The 24,503-nt window shown below is 37.0% G+C and overlaps 1 protein-coding gene across 4 annotated transcripts in view; it reads right to left on the reverse strand.

The window, feature by feature from the left end:
* cyth1b (cytohesin 1b) overlaps nucleotides 1-24,503 on the reverse strand; it is an 81,307-nt gene that overhangs the window by 20,795 nt on the left and 36,009 nt on the right. The window contains exon 1 of one of the 4 annotated variants that reach the window (XM_007259182.4): nucleotides 11,544-11,801. The exons of 2 other annotated variants lie outside the window; for them this stretch is intronic. In XM_007259182.4, the coding sequence (XP_007259244.1) occupies nucleotides 11,544-11,571 (28 nt within the window). In that variant the 5' untranslated portion in view covers nucleotides 11,572-11,801. Of the gene's footprint in view, nucleotides 1-7,066; nucleotides 7,356-11,543; nucleotides 11,802-24,503 lie in introns of those variants that run through there. One more of the 4 variants, XM_007259184.4, reaches the window with a different exon arrangement.

Here is a 24,503-nt window from a genome sequence, read left to right on the forward strand (position 1 = left end):
GGTCAGGCCATCCATTCGTAATTACCACCATTCGCAATGGTCAGCAGTAGCGATCTACTGTGAAGAGCCCTGATGTATTGCAGCTTAAATATACTGTATATTATATAAGAACTGTGAATTCACAAAGACACATATTAAACTGTAGCAACTTCAATTTTCAAGTGGTTTGCTGAAGGGCACTTAGGGGCCGTCCACACTAGAGCTGCATGTCAACATCTCTAGATCTCTAGAGATTAGCCAGGGAAAGCTAGTACCACAACTAGATGTTTTGCTACAAACCAAACTGCATTTATATGCTAAAATATCTCTAAACAAACAGCCGTTTAGTAAAACCAACAGCTAAAGCTCTTTGAACACTCTGAGACTGGAGCTGCTGCAGGTGTAAGATGTGGAATTGGAATCCGATTGAATAGTTTCTCATGTTAAAAATATGGTGGGTTTATGGCCCAGCACAATCTGTGGACTGAAATATGGATCAGAATGTGGATCAGCTGTGTCCGTCTGATGGCAGATACATTAATTGTGTCAATGTTACTGTGGTTTGTATATTTTAAAACAAATACAAAAATATTTGCTTAAATTCAGTTCTATTCAATGCACATGTACAGACATTTAGACCCAGAGGAAAATGGAGAGGTCTTGCTCAATACTCTTGGTAGCAGTTCCCACTCACACAATTAAAAGGTAATAAGATTAATAAATTCAGATGGACTGTTTTTTCATAACATTAAATGACCAATAGTACTGTAAGGTTTAATTTCTCTAAGCTCCAGATTCCATGTGTTAAATTATATTTCGCAGAAGAACCAGAACCTATTAGAAGCAGTATATTTTAATCCATCAATAATTTAACAATTATTAGGATAAGGGAGATTATAATAATAATTATAATAATAATAATATAAATAATAATGCATTATTGTTTAATCACATGTGACTCTACAGACTGTGCAGAGTGAGGTAGAGCGAGGCAGAGTGAGTTAAAATTGTACTTCCATCTCCAGTCTAATTGCTATAGTTTAATAATATATATATATATATATATATATATATATATAAAGGCTACTTCATTAAGGCCTAAGCTCTGCCCTGGCCTCACAGTTGTAGTGTGGTTAGCTTCAGCTGCATCAATTATACCAAAACCCTTGACTTGTTCCCACACAAACACTAGCGATCTGGATGACTGCTGGACTGCTAGAACATTCACATCCAAAAAAAAATGAAAGGGTGCTGTCAGTGCACACAGATAGACAAACACTCTCACTACTAAAGCACATTTCTCACAAAGTTCCTGTCAGTCACCATGGTAACTCACTGCCTGCATCCTACCCCACTGATGCTTGACAGGAGGGCTGTGGCGAGGAATGACTAGCTCCCTCCAAACTGCCCCACCCCCCACGTCTTACACCCACACCAACACGTTCCTGTCCCTCCTCGGCCGGAACACATACAGTACAAACACTCACAGAACAAATATACTGCAGAAATTAAACAGATGAGCAGAACCCTCGAACCGAGCGAGTTCACAGCACTAGTACTGAGTGTTTCTTCGCCTATTATGAGTTTCACATGTATTTTGTCTCCACAGTGGGGGGAAAATAAGAAGCTACTGTTATCAACAGCACTGTTCCACACAACAATATCTGGAGTACAGAGATAACTGAAAAGCAACCACCACAATACAATCCATCGTACAAATGTCTTACCACAGCCCAGAAAAAAAAACACAAAAAAACAAATGACCATGATAATTTTTCCCTTCAGGGAGAGTCATTTTATTTATCGATCTTTACTGAAATATTTTTGCTAAATGAACAGACCTATTATGTTTAAATAAAGGACTTTTATTGTCCTTATGTTAAAAAGTTGTCCTTTAAAAAAAAATAAAGAATAGTAGATTTCTTTCCAAAGGGAGAAATGGTTGAAATATAGTTTCTTGATAAAAAAGGACTCAATTACTTCTTGCCATGGCTACCAAACATTAGTCCCAGCTGTCCTTTTTAGGCTTCAGTGTTTTTATTTATTTCAAATGTATTTAATACTGAGTTAGTCTGTAGAAGTTTGCTTAAGGGGTGAAAACTTCCCTCTCAGTCCATTCAAAAGAGTGTAGGCTTTCTGAGGCACAGTAAGCTCTTCCCACAAAACTAACTAAACCATAATAATAAAACACTTATAAAGACTTACATTATTAAAATGAGTCTTTATTAAAATATCTGTATTAATTTCTAGCCTTCCCAACAAACAGCAAGACTAATGTCCTCCTAATAATAATGTTCTGAGCTAAGCCCATTAGCTTCAGCAGAAGCTTCAAAAAATGCACAATCAAGGTTTAGAGAAATAAAAGGTAGGTAATGAACAGCATGCACAAATCATAGTAATGGCCTATATTCTGTTTAGTGACCATTATAAAAAAATCTGTAATGGTGGAATGTGTAGCTGAATTTGGTTAGTTTAAATGTTAGCCTTAATTTAGCCTCAGTAATTTCATTATTTCCCATAATTGCTGATATTATGCAAATTATCATCAGCTCATTCTTGTGCTATGTAAATGTTTTAAATTGCTTTACCTTTGTTTGAGCATTCCTTTTGTACAATCAGGTCTAGTCTATGTTTAGTTTAAAATGTACACAATAGAACAGCCTGAACTCAATTACAGGCCAAACAAGCAGAATCACCAACTAATTAACCACACAGATGAGCCTATTGGAAACATTACAGTATAGATTTTCAGGCTTAATTTAATTAAAAAACAAATTCCACTACATGAGATCTGCTGACCAGTAGCTAGAAAAAAGCCAAGCTTCTTCAAAAATATGAGTATAGGCTAACTGTATTCATTCACTTCATCATTATAATTCTGCAGATAATTAGATGCTGTCTTACAGGTGGGCAAAATGACTATTTTATCTTATTGTGATAAAAGTTGTGCATTATGGAAATGTTTTAAATGATCTGAATACAATTATATCTGGAACTAGATTATGCATTAGAGTTCCAGAATCTCAGACAAAACTAATTATGAATGCTCAAGTTGGGAAAGTTTTGGAAAACCTAGAAAAAGCAGCTGCTAAACACGAGCATAAGACAGCAATTATAATTTTGCAAACTAACTATGGTAAAATGACCAGGCAAGTCTGGCATACAAGCAGAGAACTATTTTACTCCACTTTCTATGGAAACTGATATCACAATATATATTTTTTTAGCATATTTCCAATCGCTAGTTTGTCCAAATGTATATTATCAAGGCAAGTTAAATGTTATTTATGCCATACCCATTAGCCATCATGTATTCATCTTCGCCACAAATAGAAGATTTCTCTTTAGTGTTTCTCTGTGTAATCTGAAGAGCTTGAGTTGTGTAATCTTTTTGTAGTGGTAATTGTAACACTGTGGGCTTTGTCATGCTGTCTGCACATGCTTAAATAGTCTTTTAATATTCAAGCAAAAAAACCCTTCTCATTAGCACGTACAGCATGTTCCATCAAGCCTTTTATAAAAATAGTCTCAAAAGGCCACAGAAGCAAGTACTTTACATCATGTTGTGCTGCTATGCAACAAAAGGTTTAGCTTTAAACTTGATTCTGGGTCTGGACTGGGTCTGCTGTAATACCATCTGCACGTCTAATGTAAAAAGAACCAATGCCGGACGCCTGCATGTTTATTTGTGAATATAATGTGTCAGCTTCTGTGTGAGTGTGATGGCCCACCAGAGAGTACACATCTACAGGATGAGTCGTGCTTTTTTTGCACATGCTTTGTTGATATGTCTGCAGGAATGTCACTAATGTTCAATGTTCAATAAGTATTTTATAATGTATTTGTCCAGTCAGAGCTAGAAACATGAGATGTACACAGATCCAAACTGTATTACACACCCTTCTTGACCTTCAGACTAGGCCAGAGAAATGATACAGTCCCCAGGAAGTCTAATTCCCACTTGTCGCTAGAAATATCACACAGGATGCAAAACAAAGCCCTCACTTTACATGCAGTAACTGGAGATCATTGATTAGCATCAGCAACCTCAAATAATTCCCTGTCTACTCCACATCATTTAGAGGAGAAAATTACTTTCTCGTATGAATAAATCACAGGCCAATTTCAAAGCAATTATCTGTCTATAGAATGGGATGTGTAGGAATGCATTTTTAAATGAAGAAATGATGTTTGATTCTTCAGGGACACATGCCATATATTAAATGTATTTAAAATGATTAATGGAATTGTTTTCCATCCACTGAGCTGCTGTTTGTGGGATATTTTAAAGAGTGTATTAATTCTAAACTAGTATATTATATTTATATACACTACTTGTACATAGTCTTTAGTATATAGCTTTTTACTGGAATGAACCAGGGGATTCATTTCTTATTAGTGATATAGGGCTTATAAATCTATATTGTTTTTTGGTATGTTAAAAATGTATTTATGTGGTCCAAATTTATGTCAGGTAGTGAAATCACACAATGTTAAGTACATTGCTGGAGTGTATTTTTTTTTTTTGCATAGGTTTGGGGTCACTTTTCACACAGAAAGTCAATGGCCACAGGAAGTCGGTGTCCATTTTCATATTACACCAATATATTCTGACACTGATATTTAGACTGTAGATCACTGTTGCAGATTATCCATGAGGTCAATTTGCAGGACTCACACAACACCAGAGAAATCAGAAAACAAACAAGACCTTTTGTTTTTATTGATTTGTTTTGAATAATTTACTTAAGACAATTCTCACAAATCTGCAAGACCAGACCCCCATGTTTTATGTCTATGTCCATTTTGCACTAGATTCCCAGACAGGGATTAAGCCTAGTCTTTTTTATGAAGCCTAGTCTAGCATTTATATTTGGAGATTTTCAATTGAAAGGAAAATATAGTCTAGGACTCGGCTTAATCCCCCCGGGACTGCCCCATAAGGTCTTAGTTTATTGTAAAATTTCATATTGAGGTTTTGGTGTGTATAGAAAGGTTAGGTATTATGTAGCTGAATAAACACACACTAGTGTATCCACACAGTCAACAATGAAATCAGAGAAGCATCAAAGGCAAAGACCAAACCACAAGCAACAAGACAGAGACACTGTCTAATCCATAGCAGCACCTGCAAAGTCTTCAAAGGTCCAATGAAGTAATGCTATAATGTGACCACAAACACACAGGTGCAACACCGCACTGTAGTCAGTTATTACAAGCGGAGCTTGGCCTGTTAGAGCTCATTTTTAATCTCTTTATGTACAAAAAAACTGTTTCAAAACTATCTGTATTTTATTTTAAGCATCCAGTTGTTTAGTGTTAGCACCTATAATCTCTACAAAAAGCACTGTCACAGAAAGTGACACTTCAGAACATCCACACATGCACATCTGGTCACTTTGGTCCATACCAAGCATGACATAGTGGGTATAAAGCCCCTCAGAACGTGACTGTTGAGTAGTAGTAGTAGTAGTAGAGCTGCTTTTTCTGTAAAGTGATGGGAGACCCATCCAAAACCTCCAGAATGTGTTGTAGAGGAGTCTTTGGTCCAAAACTAATCAGCTCTACTAATATTTCTGAGCAAGGCTGGCCAATGGGGGCAGGAGACCAGCACAGTTACTGATTTCCATAATCTAACATACCTATTTAACCTTACAATTTACTGTTAAGTTGAACCATACATTAGCAACAAAAGCAAAAAACTATGCATTCATTCATTTCTTCAAGGAAGTGCCCATGGAACTGCCCATCTGGATCTTGAGGGAAGAATTCTTCAAACACTATTAGCTGTTTAATAATCTCCTTTTAAACCCCTTGATTTTAAAAGAAACATTTGACAGTAGTGCTGCATTATTATTTGATTATTTGATAGTTGACTAATCTGATGATTATTTTTCAGATTAGTCGATTACTCAACGATTATTTCTGCCATTTCCTCCATCTCTAAAACAATAGAAACAGCAGAACATGAGATTTAAAAGGCACTTAAATGTCTAGATGTTGGTAAAACATGGAAAGTACTGATATTTAGTGATTAAATATGTAATCTGTTGAGTTTGGGCACTATTGGAGACTAAGTTGAAGACTAAGTTGAGTGTGACCTGTGTAAGTGAGCCACTTTCCCATCTCCCATTGCACTTCTGTTCTCAGCACTTTGTGTAATGCGGTACTGTTACAAATGAATGATTAGTCGACAACAAAATTTGTAGTCGCCAAATGTAAATAATCAATATTGCCAATTATACTGACTAATTGCAGCCCTATTTGACAGACAGGTGTCTAATAACATTTGTACACTCAGCAGTGTATACTGACAAAAGCATATTTCTGTAAAATTTGTTATAAAATATGAACTTACTCCCCACTTGGCATTCAAAAATAATTCCATTCATTTGATCTAAGGGAGGGAGATAGAGGCAGCAGAACTGTTATGCATTATTTACCTTTAGCACACTAACCCAGGTCTCATAGTGTACATACTCTTACTACTGAACACATGAATAAAAACTTAATACGTTATACATTGCACCAATACAACAAATAACAAAGAAAATGACATTATAATGATGTGGCATTCTTATAATTTAATGCTGTACTGTACATTTAAAAGCATGAAACAAATAAAAGCATGAAGCTTCTAAATAGCTGCATAATTTCTAAATGATCATGTACTTGATAACTTGATACAAAGTACAATTTTTAAAAATAAAGGGATAAGAAATGTAACAAACTATTTTTTTTTTTTTTTTTTACAAAGTTCTTCACTGAAACACAAGACAAGCCACCATTCTCCAACATTTGCTCAGAGGAGTCCCTGCACATACACTGATAAGAGAAAGGCCAACAAACAGTAGCCTTAGATCAACAAACAGAGCAATCGAGTCCACTCCAAAAAAGCATTTCATCTGCTGGGTTTGATCTGACTGGAAATGTATATGTATTAGCAAAGCAACAACAGCAGCAACTTCAAATATGAAGAAAACTTGAAAAAATTACATCAGAACAAAAGTAGAAAAACTAGACATAGGTTTTTGATTCCCTCAAATGTCCTCCAGGTAAAGCGAGGCCTGCAGTTTAGAACACTTACTTCACTTTCTGTATCACAACCTGTGGTCCAGTCTGCCTGTCCAGCCAGATCAAAAGGTAAGCATGAGCGTTTTCATCCCTCTAGCATCAACAAAAGCTCCCAGTCTCTTCCAGTAATCCCAAAGGACCCCTGTACTCATTGAGAAGATGCTGCTAGATGAGTGCTCCTCAGGTCCAGAGAGAAAAAGAGAGAGCAGGCTGGTGGTAAAGAAGAGGCTGGAGGAGAGTACAGGAAGCCGGCACTGCATTCAGTAAAGCATTACTTCAGCCACTCTCTCACTGCTGTCTGTTATGTGTCTGAAACCAATCAGACTCAGCACCCCCCTCCCAGTCAAAGTAAACCCCTCCTCTAGACTATCCCCTCCCCTCCTCTCCTCTGGAAGAATGAGATATTAGCACCCTTAATGCCACCTTGTGGTTACTCTCTATACTACCCCCAAAATATCCAACAGCATTAAATTATTAGCTCAGATAAAACAACATACTAACATGATAAAATGTGAGCAAACATTTGGCACACTGTGGCACAAGATCCATAACCATCATCTAGTGTCTAGAAAGAATGTATAAAGGCTTCTTCTGTTTTTGTTCTCGGTTTTGCCTCGTTATTCCATTAAATAAAATGTAGAACAAAAAAAACAAGCCTCTCCCTGAGTGGTACCCTTTATGCACAATGAGTTCTAAACAATTTAATGATTTAATAACATGTCATTAAAAAATAGTAATAAAAAACAAGAAAGGCCTTTAAATTTTTTCCCTATATCTACTTATAGGATTCTTAACTTAGAGCGGCCTCCAGTGTCAGGGGCAATGTGTGTGTTTTTATATATATATATATATATATATATATATATATATATATATATATATATATATATATATATATATATATATATATATATATAAATAAAAGAAAGATAACATTGATGCTCATTACTAATTTAATGCTTATAAAATATAATTTAAACTATAAAGCTGTTAACAAGTTTATTTTTTGTACCATAACTGTAAAAATACCCCAAAGGTTCTAACAGACAACTCCATAAATCTGTTAAAACCATCTCAGTTAGGGGTGTGCCATATAACATCATATGTAATGATAAAATTTAATTTCTATTTTGTTGCAGTAGTGTACTTTTGATGGTACACTGGATCAGGGATGCAAGTTTTCTCTGCTGGATGGCTAAACTCAACCTTCTAATCCCCTGAGACCACACTTCAGGGTCGTCATGGCAAAAAGACAAAAGACAAGAAGACCCAGAAGTTCTGATATATACAGTAAAGGATCAGGGCAGAGCTGTTTCTCCATGCTGAGAGGAGCCAGTGGAAAAGGTTCAGGAATCTGAAAACAATGCCCCTCGTCACCTCTCTTTGGAGGTGTACCAAGCATGACTAACTGGATGGAGACCCTGGGGATGACCCAGGACCCAGTCATTGCCAGGGAGTGCCTGAGTATTCCTCAGGAGGAGCTGTTGGGAGCGGCTGGGGACTGAGATTCCTTCTTTGCGTGCTTTATAGCCATCCTGACCCTGAACTGGACTAGATGGATGATTATGATGACTGCACACTGAATAACATGAGGTTAACTTGAATACATATTTTAAATAATCTTAGTTTTTTAACTATTTCAACACTTTTATAAATGGTCTGAATATTGTATACATCATTAGCTACAAGTTCATGGATTACATATACTGTACGTATCTACATTTTTGGATATGTGTTTCTCTATACAACACATTCTTTTCTTAACACTGATAATTAATCAGTTTTTTTGTAAAATTGTAAAGGCCCAACAAGAGTGAACTGTGCATTACTGAATTCAAATATCCTCTTTCAGGGTGTAACCCAGTAAAGCCTCAGATGACCTGGATATCCAGGGTAAGGAGGGGCCTGGGAGAAAAGAGGATTGGTCTCCTGCACCTTTTCCTTAATATCTGTCTTTCTGTTAGTCTACAGTCAAACTACAGCTAAGGAGGAAATAAGAGAAAAGAGTTCACTTTGCCCAGAGTAACTAGAGTAGATTTTACAAAATCCTAAGAAATCAATAAATAAATGTGTGTACCTAAACCATATGATTCACAGCAATTTTAAAACATAAACACAAAACATAAAAACGAAAACAATGGGTCGGAACCATAATTTAGCTATAATTTAATAATTGTACTATTTTCTATTATTATGAATAAAATATCTAATATGACTGATACCAGTCAGAGAGGTGCTGGGTGAGATAACAGTGTGTACGGTAAGTCTGTGGGATCACTCTGAATATGACTGCACACCAAGACAGCATTATTTTAGTACCATAACCCATAATCATGAACTTTAAATTGCACAGAATTTACACAGAATTACATTTCACCAATAAAAACACATTAAAATTGGAAGAGCCGAGAAAACCAATCAGCTAATTAACTTTCTCTCTCTTCTCCTCTCGATCTCATGCATAACGATTCTCTAGGGACACCACTTTGAGGGTCAAATACATCAAATGTATCCTTTGCATTCCTGTTTGGAAAGCCAATATAAAATGTAAAGCTTTGTCAACCCATCAAACAAATGACAATCAGCTGGGGACCATGTATACTACATCAGAACATTTTACAGCTGATCACATCTTGGCTAATAAAATCAACGGATGCCTCAATGAACAAACACCCTTTCAGACACACTGGGTTTTCTCTCTTTTACTTGTTATTAACAGGACCACTATCTAGCAAATCAGTCAATAGTTTAACTGTTGACTATTTTAGGAGAGAACACCCTGTGTGTGTGTGCTGTTACAAACTGAGGGGCTCTGTCCTAATACCCTCACAGGAAGGGGAGGGTGAGAATGGAAAGTCTGGAAACAACAAAACAAAGGCATAGGCAAGAGACTAAACAACACTTTCATTTATACTGCATCTATTCTAAATTAGACTATCTATTTCTGATTGCCTAAAAATATAAAACAAACTGACGCACTCTTAGTTTCCATCTAGATATAAGACTTCATATTAGAGCTAAAAAAAAGTAATTTAACCTCCACACCACAGCAACTCTTCCCATATATAGAATACTGAATACTAGTAATGCACCAAACATTAGGCAACAGAATTATTTGGATGAAAAGAAAAATAAATAAATAAAATTTTGGTATTTTAATGAGTAAATGAAAAGGCCAAATCATGTATATAGATCTTACTTATTTTAAGTCATATTCTGTGTTGTTGGTTTGTTTTTTTCAGGGATGTTTTTCTTTTTAAAGCAATACAAAAACACATTTAGCCTATTTAGTTTACGGAGTAGCAAAAAAAAAGGTGTCATAACCTGCAGAAAAAGGGCTCAGTCATAACATAACTTTACAAAACACAAAATATTATTTACCTCTCTCACCATAAAGGCGCTTTGCCTTTATGGTGAGAGAGGTAAATAATATTTTGTCAAATAGACATCATTTTGCCTTAATACAAAAAAACCATTAAATACAGTCCACACTTATGCCTGTCACGATAATTACGTCATTGATTTATCATACAGTATACATCCTCTGAATACACACAAATTGAATAATTTTACTTATCGAGGAGAACCCATTAACCTGAATGATTCTGAATTATTTCTAGAACAAAAATTACCTTTTTTTAGCTTATCATACAGTACATAGAATTAACCTCAATCATTTTGCCAACATCAATATTTCCATTGTGTTTATTTAGCAAAAAAAACCTGTTAACATAAAACTGAATGTCAGAATGTCAACTCTCTTTATGTTTGATCAATTCCGACATTTGAATATTCGTGTGCATTAAAGGTTTATTGCTTTTTAAATGTACTGTGTAATTGCATTGATATTATATATTATTAATACATCATCATGTGTAAATATCAGCAGCATTTTTTTATTATTTGACAATAATAGTGTCTGGAAACAATATAGTGTCCTAAAAATGGGTTATTGTGACAGGTCTGACAACAGTGAAGGGTGGGTGTTGTAGCTGTGATCTGCAGCAGGTCTCAGAACAGTCAGAGGTCAGTGGAAGGTTAGTCTGAGGTCTGGTGGTCTTCTCCTGAAGCTCCAGCTCTGGATCTGTCCCTCAGCTTAGCTATAGCAGTGTGTAAACAGGGCCACAGCGTGGGTGGGCTTTTATAGCAGTTTTAAATCGAAGCTTTTAGCCTGGCTGTGTGATTAATGACCAGTGTCACCCAACAACAATACACATTCTCACATTCCTCACTCAGCACAGAGTGTCACAGGCGGATTATTACAGGATTTAACACTAACTGTTCAGTCTGTTTACACACATTTACATTAACCGGAGTGAAAACAGGAGCAGCGTGGACCTGTTGCACACCAGCAGCTCGATATGGAGGGATAAACCCATGTTAACTAGGTTAATTAACTAAAGCTAAAACATGAAACTGTTAAAAGCTAAACGACAAAAAACGTGGAATAAATCAAACATAATGAAAATATCAGCAGAAAACTAACTCACCGACTCCATCTTCAGATTTCAGCACCATTGTTGACAGAGCTCTGAATGAACCTCCCAGTTTATAAAGTCTAAAAGCGATAAAAACTCACACAAAAAGCACAGCCGGCGGTTATAATACACAGACCGCTGCTCAGCTGCTACAGGCTTCTTTTCTCAAACGCAGAGCAGAAAACCGCTCAGAAATTCACTTCATATCATCAGGAAAAAACCCGCACTGAGCTCCTCTCTCCACACTGCCCGGCCATGCTGTCCGCGAGGGGGCGGGGCTTCACTGACTGACAACTTGGAACAGCCAATCACGCACTGTAGTCAAATAAGCCCCTCTGATTCGCGCGCACGCGCCGTGAACGCCCCGCCCCAAAAGGGCCTTCACTGATGAATACAGCTCTGGAAAAATGTATAGGTTTATGTTTGAGTGAAATGAACGTTGTTGTTTTATTCTCTAAACTACGAATAACATTTCTTCCAAATTCCAAAATAACAATATTGTCATGTAGAGCAATTATTTGTCAAAAATGAAAAAAATGCAGACCTTTCAGTCCTCAAATAATGTATAGAAAACAAGTTCATATTCATATTCAAGTTTTAAGAGCTCAGAAATCAATATTTGATGGAATAATCCTGGTTTTAATCATGGTTTGAAGTCATGCATCTTGGCATGTTCTCCTCCACCAGTCTTACACACTGCTTTTGCATAAGTTTATGCCACTCCTGGTGCAAAAATGTAAGCAGTTCAGCTTGGTTTGATGGCTTCTGATCATCCATCTTCCTCTTGATCATATTCCAGAGGTTTTCAATTTGGTAAAATTAAAGGAACTCATAATTTTAAGTGGTCTCTTTTTTCCAGGGCTGTATTTGCAAATTGGAGTTTTGTTTCAGAAATATTATTAGTCCAATTGTAACTAGATGATTATGCTCCATGTAGTTTTATGGGGCTCAAAAATGTTTTAAAACTGTAAAAACATGCTTCCAATATAATGATTAGATGCGATGCAGTGCACTGAGAATTAATTTAGTTTTATTTGTTTGTTTAAATTTGATAACAAAAATGTAAAACTAACAATGATATACATATGAGGCATCAGGCAAAAAACTAGATAAAAAATTTAATAAGCTGTATTTTTAACATTTTGTTCTATAAACGGAGAACTAGTTGTCCAGAATGTAAAACCTTTAATTAACCGTTAAACTGGTAAAACAGAGCTATAGAAGCTAAAATACACCTAAAAGGAGCTAGTTGTATGTCCAACACTAACCCAGCACTCATACATCTATAAACAACAGCTACAGATTAAAATATATACAGTTTAAACCTATTTTTGAGACACTATGGACACTAAAATATGTTTCTTTTTAATGTTTGTCTACACCACACACTATAAAATAATAACATCTGCATATTACTGAATAATGTTGTTTTTCACTGACTGCTGGTGCACAGGACAATAAAAAAAGCAAATGTTTTATAGGAAAGCAAAAGTCCTGTCCATTTTTCCATGTTTATGAAAGAATATATATATTTAATCTAGCCTTACTGGTAAATCATGTCAGTGTATGTCCATATGCATATAAAATGATTTGAAGTGAAAGGAAATGTAGAAACAATATTTATTCCAGACAAGCAGCTACACTAAATGTGTTCAGTGTTCCTTCATTGTTTACTTCTTTTGACTTCTGCTGCTGTTTTATCACATGGTAAAATATGTGCAACTCCACAAATAGTCGGTTTATGTAGACTGCTGCCATGGTGAAATCACAGTTCAGGACAGCTGGAGAATAAACAAACTAGCACTTAAAAGAAAGTCTTATGACCAGAAATTGTTGGTTTGGGTTTGACTTTACCCGAAATAAAAAATGAGTTGTTTTTATGACAGAATGTTTCCACAAGAAGACACGAGTGAAGTCGGAGAGAACGCTCGTATCCTCAGGGAATAGAGGCCTGGGAAACAGTGGCCCTTCAGCTACTGCTAGAAGTGGGCATTGTTTTCTTCTTCATCTCTTAAGTAGCGTGACTGTTTGATCAAAACCATAACTAATATGATTATGCTCAAAATAGGTTAAACAAGCAGATTTACAATAAATTCTGTTACTCAATTACCTCTTTAGGATCAAGAAGAGGAGGGGTTTATTGGAACACATCAGAGAAAACATTACTAGGAAGAAATCCTTAACAAGCTGGGCAGAGAAATTGTGTGTTTATTTATATATATTTTGTCTTATATTGGGTGTATTAAATGGATGAATAAAAACAATCCAAAATGTAATTTACAATTATGGTAAAATATTTTTCCGTCTTCTGTAAAATTATAAATTTTTAATCAGACAGCTACAAATAGAATATCATTAATGTCCAGAATATCTCCAAAACGGCAAAAAAAAAACAGGAGAAATATAAAGCTTTTTTGACTTTCAGTGGAAGAGTTTATTTTAGGTAATACTCTGTCACAGTGTAAGGAACAGTTTGTGTGTTTAACTTGTGTGGCAAATTAAACATCAAAAAAATTGAGATACTTCTTTTTCATTGGACAGCGATTTTACACCTTGTTTACACCTGGTCACTTCATCTGACTAGTATCTGGTTTGTATTCAGATAGGATTTTAGCCACGTGTATTTACACTTGGAAGTCAAATATGTCCCTGGTTAGGTGATTTGTTTTGTAGAACAGAACATTAAAATGTGTTAATTGTGTGGCAAATATTATTGATTTATTGATTAAATACAGAGTTTCGGTTGTCAAAAGTGTCTTAAGACAATGGATGCATTTATACTGCTTTGTAAGTGCAATGAGATTTCAACTGGAATTTAATTTCAACAATGTATGTAATGTAAACAAGTGGATTTTGGTTTTACAATTTGGATTTTGGATTTTGGACTCTGCAGTGTTGGAACAGCTTACTCGTAATAATAACAGCCAGCCTCTGCAGCCGTGATAGTAAATGTTATTCCAAACTGGATTACTCCCTGATAGTTGCAAACAGGCCAATGACATCACAGTTTGTTAGATAACGTAAGTCTTTCTTTTTGTTATGATATCTTTATCATGCCTGTATTTAAAACCTTTCTTCAGTTATTAAAACTAGAATACCTACATTTAGCTGCCTACAGTAAGGTCTTTGGTTTTAATTAACACAATGGTCCTATGGTTCTAATGGTTATCTGACACCCGGTCCAGCTAATTTTGTTAGTATCAGGACCAATATCCAATTCTAATATTAGATCAGTGCATCCCTAACAACCTAAATGGATTTAAGTGATCATATTTGTGATCAGAAATCTGTTTAAAATGCATCTTTGGTGTGTTACACTTACAGATATAATCCTGATAGTCCAGGTGCATGAGCTAACCAGGTGAAACCGTAACCCCCTCTCTGCGGTTTACTTTAAACTGCTGCAGATAACCCTGTTAATTTTAGTGCTATAACATAATCACTCGATCCATCAGTACAGCTGTTGTGTGCACTATAAGCACATTGGTGAGGTTTTGGTTAACGTATCAGAAATCATGGTGGTTCATGGTACCTGTACCTGAGTGTACACGGAAGTTAAAGGGGCACTAAACCCCTTGATTTTAGCAGAATCCAGCCTTAGCTCAAATTTGAAAAACACTAAAAAATGGCATAGTTTGGGAGGGGCACTGGTAGATGTATGGGTTTAGAGGCGGGGCAGAAGGGAAAGCTGATTGGGCTGAGCCTCTGATAGTGGTGAGTATTATTGATTGACTGATCTGCATATTGTGAGTGTCTGTGTACCAAAGTACACAAACACATCATCCTCGCCTTATAACACAGCTGAACCTGTGGGGGTGCTTCATAAATTACTACAATAAAAGTGTTTTTTTTTTTTAAGATTAGGAAATGTTTATCAAAATTTTAACTAGGACTGGTATATTTCATTACTTCAAATAAACACATTCAGATATTAATGGAAAAATATGCTTTAGGTTTTAGTGGCTCTTTAAGGTAAATAAATGCACAAACAGTCAGCAGGAAATGCAACATTACATAATTGAGCTGCACTGACCTCCAGTGGTCTACTTTCATATTACACCTTTTCCTCCTATTTATTCTTCATTGTCCTGCCCAATAACTGTAAGTGCCTAATTAGTATTACTAAGAGATGAGAAAGCAAACAGTTAAAGATGTCTAAATGCCAGAAGCAGTGTTTGCTGGCTAATAATCAGAGAAACCGTGCTTTCTCCCCAACAGTAGGAGTTAGGGCTTGTTGTCATGGTAATAAGTGCTGCTATGTTCTTTGCTTAAACTGGAATTTTAATTAAGGTGAACATACTTTGTGTGTCGACTAAAACACAAACACACACATGCATAAACCCACACCCACCCACACATACACACACACACACACACACACACAAACACACTCATACACATGCATGCAGAATTGCATGAGTGCAATCATAGACAAACATTCACACATTCTTCATAACCCTGTGTGTGTTATATGAAGCAACCAGTCCTGAGATGCGTATTCAACACACACACACACACACACACAGATCCACATGTATGAAGTACAGTACAGTACAATGCAGACAAATGCACTCTACAATACAATATGACTCTGATGCTTTTTTAAACCAAACAGTCCTGAGAAGCATCTCTAACACACACATACACATTTTTTTTATGAATAACAAACAAACCCAATATCCAGCAAAACTAAAATAACTACAAGCACCAACAGAAATGTCATATCAAACAGCTTTGTTACCATGGCACTGGCTGGAGCTCTGCATTATCCTCTGCCTGAAACTGCCTTCTGAATAAAAAAACATATTTATCTGCCCCACAAATGCAACATAATTTCACTTGATTATGTGCCTCATGATGGGATGATGGAAGGACATGGGTTCAAAAACTGTCCTACAATTTACAGAGACCTGATGACATTACCATTCAATCATGAACTCAAAAATAATGTCAGAAGGAACAAGTAACAAATAACACACTCGCTTAATAATAAAGTTGAGCCATACAATAAATATTTTTTAACCATGTATATAGCGATAATAGAGATAAGAATAATAGGAATCTTTCAAAAATCTAAAGAGCCCTAATCTAAATGATGTGTGTTAATGTAAAGGTTTACACTTAGACACGTCTATAACAAACATGGTTCCTTGTGGGACAGATAGAGGACAAAACACTATTAATATAGCTGATACTGATCATAATGTTTTTACTATGTAATTTAAAATATTATATAAGATCCAGCAACATTTGAGTGTTTTGAAGTGTGTGTTTCCTGAGGTGCTCTTTAAAATTATAATATATAATATATATTGGTAATCTCTATTTTACTGGCAGGTTTTGGTAAAAATACAGATTTATTTTAACACCAACAAAACCAATGTAATTGTTTCCAAGTTTGCCTGATTAGTGCTACAGTGCTACTAGGGCCACTTTAACAACTTAGTGTTGTTAATGTGATCATTTAATAGCCATGTAGCATCAGGTGGGCAAAACTACAGAAAAAAAACACCTGGATCCTGATTTGTTACTAAATTTAAGAAGTGGTGGATAATATAGCACATCCCAGAGCAGAGTATGCTGTCAGGGGCACCACACAAATCAGAGAAAAAAGTTTATTAATGCACCAACATCTCCTATAACCACACAGACTTACCTCAGAATTCTGTGGACACCTCAGAGTGCTCTGAAAGACTCAACAGCACATTAACTGAGAATAGAAACACTAACGTCATCTCTCTTCCCCCACTTCAGTTTTAGCAACATAAGCACCTGAGCAAAAACACAAACTCCCCTCTGGCCCTTAGTGCTTATTCTGGACTCAAAAACAGCAAGGGGAAAACAAGAGACACATCCACATCTAGCAAATACCAAAATAGAATAATAACAGACCTCTCGGCAAGATCTGTGTTTGCTCTGACTAAGTTTAAAAGGGTCTTAATTTCCACCACCACATCATACCCATCCTTCTTTCCACAGCGACTGCTCCATTTATCAGTTCATGAGGGCCTCTGGTGCTGAGTGTGTAGAAGGCAGAATTGCTTCAAACTTCAGACGTTTACTTCAGAGCAAGGGCATTAATTATGTATCAGCCATAATTAAGGCAAGCAGTCAATAATTAATAGTCATCAGAGTGACTTTCTGGAGTGAGACTGAGGAGGGACAGTTAGAGGCCTTTTAGAACTTACTCCTAGTCGAAGTGCATGATAGATGTGTTTTTAGCATATTGAAAAAATTGGAACTGATTTGAGGAAAAGTGTATATTTTACTTTGCTATATTTAGCATTATTACGTATGACACTTCGAAATAGTTAAACACGTCCTTACCCTAAGTCACTGTTGTCCAGCTGAAAAATACAAGCTGTACTGAGGTAATTTGGTTTCAGTATTTGTGATCTATAATAGATAAATGTGATAAATTGTGGCTTTCTGTGGTCTTGATACAGCGTCATTTAAAAAAAATTATATTTCTAATTTGTTCCCATTTTCTCTCCAATTTACATGGCCAATTACCCAACCCACTCATTAGGACTCCCCTATCATCAGTGATGCCCCAGCACATGGAGGGTAAAAACTAGTACACGCCTCCTCCAAAACATGTAAAGTCAGCCACCGCCTCTTTTTGAACTGCTGCTGATGCAGCATTGTCGAGTAGCATCACAGCGCATTCGGAGGAAAGCTAAGTGACTTGGTTCTGATACATCAGCTCACAGACACCGCGTGCTGATCAACATCTCCCTTTTGAAATGATGTGGGGAGAGAGCGCCATCTACCCACCCAGAGAGAGCAAGGCCAATTATGCTCTTTTAGGGCTCCGGTAGCCGATGGCAAGCTACATGAACAGGATTTAAACCGGCGATTTGATAATGCCAAAATGCTGTGGGCCACATTGTGCCACACTGAGGATTCAAACAGTCTTAGAAATCATAAAGCCCCAGAGCTGTTGTTTGCTCCTTTATTACAAAAAAAGATTTTGTATTTTGGTATGGTATGCCATGGGCATTGTTTTTTTTTTTTTTTTTCTCGTCAGGTGTGTAGAGATAAGAGATGTGTACCAAAGTCTCAGCTGCATTTCTCCACCTCTAAATCATATAAGGCTGTTCTAAAGTGAAGACCATGCCTATACAAAAATGTATGAAGCACTTTTTGCACAAGTACAACATAAAATTAAATAACAAAAGGCAGCCAAAAAGAAGCCTTTATGGGACAGTCCTTCTAAGAACCTTTTCTATATTGACTGAAACCTAGACAGATTGGTTCCACTTACTGTAGCTTTTGTTTAAAATAAAAAGCCCTCTCTGCAAAGTTTTGGGGATTGTGATTTTGTGCCATTTTATATTATCATGACTATAATATTGTACATAATTGTACATATGCAACATAAGCACTGCCTTATAAAGATATCAAACACGAAACAAAATGTGCTAGACCTTGACTGATAGATGTCTGGAGGCTTTTCACAGTATACACAGTTTCTCCTCTCTCTCTCTCTCTCTCTCTCTCTCTCTCTCTTGTGTGTGTGTGTGTGTGTGTGTGTGTTTGGGTATGAGGGACACAGACTAAGCCAACCCCAGACACACTGACTTTTCTGTTTCAGTTTTCTGTGGCAAAACAGATGTGGGCCTTAATCAGAAGCACCAGCGGCACTATCTGAATATATTTAAATATCAATGTCACCCTATTTCCTATTAGGACTGCAGTACCATTTCTTAACTCCCACATCAATTCTGATCAAGCTGAGGTTTCATTTAAAAATCAACACATTGTTATTTTCAGAGACGAACAGAGAAATTGGGGTGAAAAAGTCTAGTATGAATAAACATTTTTGGTTTTCGTTATGCTAAGATCCACAGCGCTGAGGTGATTACAATATTACAATATATTTACAACCAATATTACAATATATTAAGAACCCATTGTGTCCAAATGTTTGTGGACACAATGGGGGAAAATTCTGCTCCAGAAAGTGAAAAATCATTTGGATTATCCTGGACTGTCACTGTAAAACACACTTATGTGAAGTAATTTTACTTCCTAGACCTGAATTTGCCACCTCTGCCGAAGCTGCCTTATGGTGTCCCTATTCCTGATCCAGGCGTTCCATTACATGCACACACCTCTTGTATAACCTGCACAGAAAAGCACTTTAAAAAACTGCATGCTGTGGAGCAGCATCATACGAGTCTAAGTTCACCGTGTCTAATGTCAAGCCGAGGTTTGGGGGGTATAAAACCACCATCATTTAAGTTTTGGGCTTTTAGGTAGCAGAACCACTTCTCTGTCTGCTCTGTATTGTGAAGCTCCACCCAACACCTTTGGGAGCAGTTTGAAGAGCATTTATTATCTAGACCTTATCATCCAGTGTCAGTAGCTGACCTCAACAGCGCTCTAGTGGATAAACACCCTCACAGCAATATTCTAGTAATATCTGGTGCAGACCCTTCTCTGAAGAATAGAATAGAGGAAAGCCATTTAATTGCCTTGACTTTGGAGAGGACATTGGACAGACAGCTCTCCACTAGCTGGACGATATGGCCAAAGTATGATTATTGATACCGATATGAACAATTTAAAAGACACAGATAAACTTCCAAAAAAATGTATGTGCCAATTCACATAAAATGCCCTGTATTGAACATCACTCAGATGCTGACAGATGATGTGAATATTGTAGACTAAAAAATCAGAAATGTGAATATTAATGCCATATGTAATATGATGTGAGGGAGCCGAGTTAGCCCTAATTTGGGCTGGGGAGTGTCCCTTGATTATGGACAGCTACAGCTTATCAAAGGCACATTTCCAGCAGAATTAAAAGCACAGCTCAGAATAATAGGGTGCAGCATTTTATCGAGTGTTTATTGGTTATGTTTGGTGTTCTGTTTGAATTAACATGTGTTTAGTGACTCGAAATCACAGCCTGTATGTGTGTTTCTCAGATTGGCGATGATGTCCAGTTGTGTGACTCAGCCTCTCTGCCCAGGCGGAGATTACAAATCAAATCACCTTCATTTTGAAACATTTTCTGTTGTAATTGATTTTTATTTAACCCTACATGAGACCCTCATCTTCCTGGTCCACTCATCATGCAATCTTCACACAATATAAATGGTACCTAGGGTTTGTTTTCAAATGGTGTAAAAATAAAAATGGGTTAGAAAAGGAAAAACTATGTTTGGTAAATCAATTCCAGCCTGCCTCCTTAACCAAAACAATACAATACAATCACATCCAAAGTCACCAACGCATTTTCCACAGATCTATGCGCCACCATAGCCACATCCTGTTCTCTGAAGCAGTGTTGACTTGTTTTTGTACTAACAGTGTTCTTTTCCTTTGATTGCACTGCTGACTTGTGACTGAACCACGTGCACATTCAGTATATCCCGAGCCAGACTCCAGAAGATAAATATGTGACCTTGGGACTATCTTTGCCACATGAATAAGTTCTACAGAGCATATTTGATCAAAGCCTTGATCCATCCAAATATCTAAACTGGGAAGTTCAGATAGTACTGAGACGTGTAGTGACTGAGAAGTGGAAATAAAAAAGTGTCGCTTTATCCTCTAACTTTTAGAAGAACACCTGAGGCCTGGATAGTTATTTCAAGTTTTTGCCAGTTTCACAATGTGAAGCTTTGTGTCATAGTAAACATAAACATAATACGTGTATTGTATTAATTTATTCATAAATGTCTAGCCTTTTAATAAGACTTTAATACACATCCTTCAATTGTCCTTGTCTCTGTCTGTTCTCCCTCCATCACTGCATTTTCTTAGCATTCCTAGCCATGGACTCTCCCCTAATTGCCTTAAGTGCCACACACTCTGTATGTGTGCTTGTTTGTTCTATCATATACAGCATTTGGCTTTAACATTGTCTTTCTTATAGTACTGTTCATGTCTCAATGAAGCAATGTTTTATTACAGTTTTATTACAGTTAATACATATTATTACATTACTATTAGCAGATATTTAGTACTGTTTTTCTTTTTCTTTGTCAAATATCTGAGTGTCAGAAGGTGTACTAAAGCTGGGAATCCACTAAAATGTGCAGGGCAGATACATCCAGCAACAGGACTGAGAAACACTACTCTAGGCCAAGCCTGCAATTATACATGGTGCCAATAGATTTTTCTGCTCCAGAGATAAAAAAAATCTATTATTTTGGCCATACTCCACTATTAGGACAAGCTATACAATCTGTAAGTGTGCAATGGCACATCTGGGTCAACTTCAAGTTAAAACTAAATAGATTCATTAGAAGAAGTGTGCACAAACTATTAAACATACAGTATATATTCGAGGGTACATATGGTGTAAGTTTTAAAATGGTATATCAAACAATCCAATTTTAGATCTTAGTCTTGCAGTTTTGTATATTTTTATATTCTTTGCTTTTTTGTTCTAGTTATTTATTTATTTATTTATTTTCTTGGATTTATTTTGTTATTTTTACTTTCTACATTTTCTTTTGTTGTTTTTATGAATCCTAATAAAACCAACTTCCGCTGTTCTTCACACATTGAGAGCACACCTGAGAGACGGAGAGCTCTGAGAGTAATAAATAAATAAAAAAAATAGAACAGGACATTCAGGACAGACTGAACTAAGACAGGAAGTGATGACGGAAGTGTTTTTATATTGCCATGTTAATAATCTTCCAGTTTAATTGGCTCTCGCACTCAACGGCTCTTATGAATATTGTTCGGACCCTCTCAGCCTAATTGGACATGAGAGACTGGCAAAGATATTTTCTCTCATCATTTTAATCTGTAACATCGAGCTTCATAGGAAAGAAGACTTACCGTATTTTTCGGGCTATAAGGCGCACTTAAAATACTTATTTTTTCCCAAAAATCGTCATTGCGCCTTATAATGCAGTGCGCCTTGTGTATGGATTTTGCTTGTGTTTACTGACCTCGATTTTTATGTGGTACACAGCGCTCTGTTGTGCAGAATTCCTCACCCACGCCAGAAAAAGATCCCCCTCTTGGGCTAGCGCGCGGTTACCTTTGACTGCCGTACTGCCTCTCGGCTGTGGCTCAGGGTAGCTAGTTTCCACTGTAGCTCCGTGGCCAGAACAAGGTGCCGGTAAACTTTCCTTTCCACCCGTTCTGGGTTAATAGCACAAACTGTTTCTTTTTAGCGCCCACTTCTAAGTAAAGTTAACCTCTTAACACGCGCTGGCCCACCGGCGGGCCAGAAATATTTAATATTTCATAACTGGCTGTGTTTCTGAATAGTTATGAACAGTTACAGGTTCAATATAGACATCCAATATACCATTTTAAAGCTTAGAATCTCTGCTTTTGAGCTATTTAGCCTATTTAGCGGAATATCCTTTCAGAAAATAAACATTTAGGGCGAAATATGCCTTGGTTATGATTTTAATAATTCATAACTCTCATATTTGCGTTTATCGTTCGTCCATATTTCATCGAATGCGGTCATGTCATACACCATTCGAACCGTCTGGCTCTCCGGATTCCAGAACTGTGCTTTTACTGTAGGATGTATGTTTCATGAATTAGAGCTGCGTCAGAGCGCATGTTTCCAGTAATAAAAGGCTCTCCTTTTGTCCTGGGGTAACCTCCGGTCACTGCCGCCACCCCCCGAACACACACCCGCGCTCAGCCACAGGTCCTACCTTCAAAACGCGTCCAGACTAAAGAGAATCCATCAATCCAGTCTCCTGTAATCCACAGTTATATCCAAACAGCGCTGGAAATCACTTCATCCAGAAATGAAACTTATCCAATCTTTATCTCTGTTTTAAAACCGTTTTATTCACCGAATTCGGCACAACACGCTATTATAGTCAGAAGCCTCGCGGAGTAATGCGGTACTTGCTGTGCTTCAACATAATATTATGGTCTGTCGGAGCGTTGCGGCTACCGTTGTCAGGAGCGTCGCGGAGTAATACGTACTTGCTGTGCTTCAACATAATATTATGGTCTGTCTGAGCGTTGCGGCTACCGTTGTCAGGAGCCTCGCGGAGTAATACGTACTTGCTGTGCTTCAACATAATATTATGGTCTGTCGGAGCGTTGCGGCTACCGTTGTCAGGAGCGTCGCGGAGTAATACGTACTTGCTGTGCTTCAACATAATATTATGGTCTGTCGGAGCGTTGCGGCTACCGTTGTCAGGAGCCTCGCGGAGTAATACGTACTTGCTGTGCTTCAACATAATATTATGGTCTGTCGGAGCGTTGCGGCTACCGTTGTCAGGAGCCTCGCGGAGTAATACGTACTTGCTGTGCTTCAACATAATATTATGGTCTGTCGGAGCGTTGCGGCTACCGTTGTCAGGAGCGTCGCGGAGTAATACGTACTTGCTGTGCTTCAACATAATATTATGGTCTGTCGGAGCGTTGCGGCTACCGTTGTCAGGAGCGTCGCGGAGTAATACGTAAGTTACTTGCTGTGCTTGTTGATTTATTGCTCAGAGATGTTATTTTTCACAGATATTGTGAAGGATTTATTGCTCAGAGTTATTGTTACTGATATAAATAAAGTTTCATTTAGTGCGCCTTATAATCCAGTGCGCCTTGTGTATGGACTAACACTAAAAATAGACCGTTCACTCATCGTGCGCCTTATAATACGGTGCGCCTTATAGTCCGAAAAATACGGTACTTCCATCTTCAGAATAAATAGTGAGCAGGTGATTGGTGATTGTCCCCAAAAAGACTAATCAGTTAATCTCTAATGAGGATGTTGCTCCATTCCTGATGTTTGCTTAGCAGCAGCATTTGTAGCATCTGTTTTCTAACACAAAACCTAAATCAATTTTTCTTTTTACAGCAAGTCCAGCATTGTTCCCTGTGTATGAAAGTGGGGTGACGTAGATTTTCTAAAGGAGCTCTAAAGGGATGAGTATATTTTTTTGCAGTTGAGTTGGAAAGATAAACAATCATTCTTCAGAATTGTATACAGCAGCTTTCAGTGGAGAAGAGTAAAGTGAGTAA

The sequence above is a fragment of the Astyanax mexicanus genome, chromosome 15 (genome assembly GCF_023375975.1).
Source record: "Astyanax mexicanus isolate ESR-SI-001 chromosome 15, AstMex3_surface, whole genome shotgun sequence".
NCBI lineage: Eukaryota > Metazoa > Chordata > Actinopteri > Characiformes > Acestrorhamphidae > Astyanax > Astyanax mexicanus.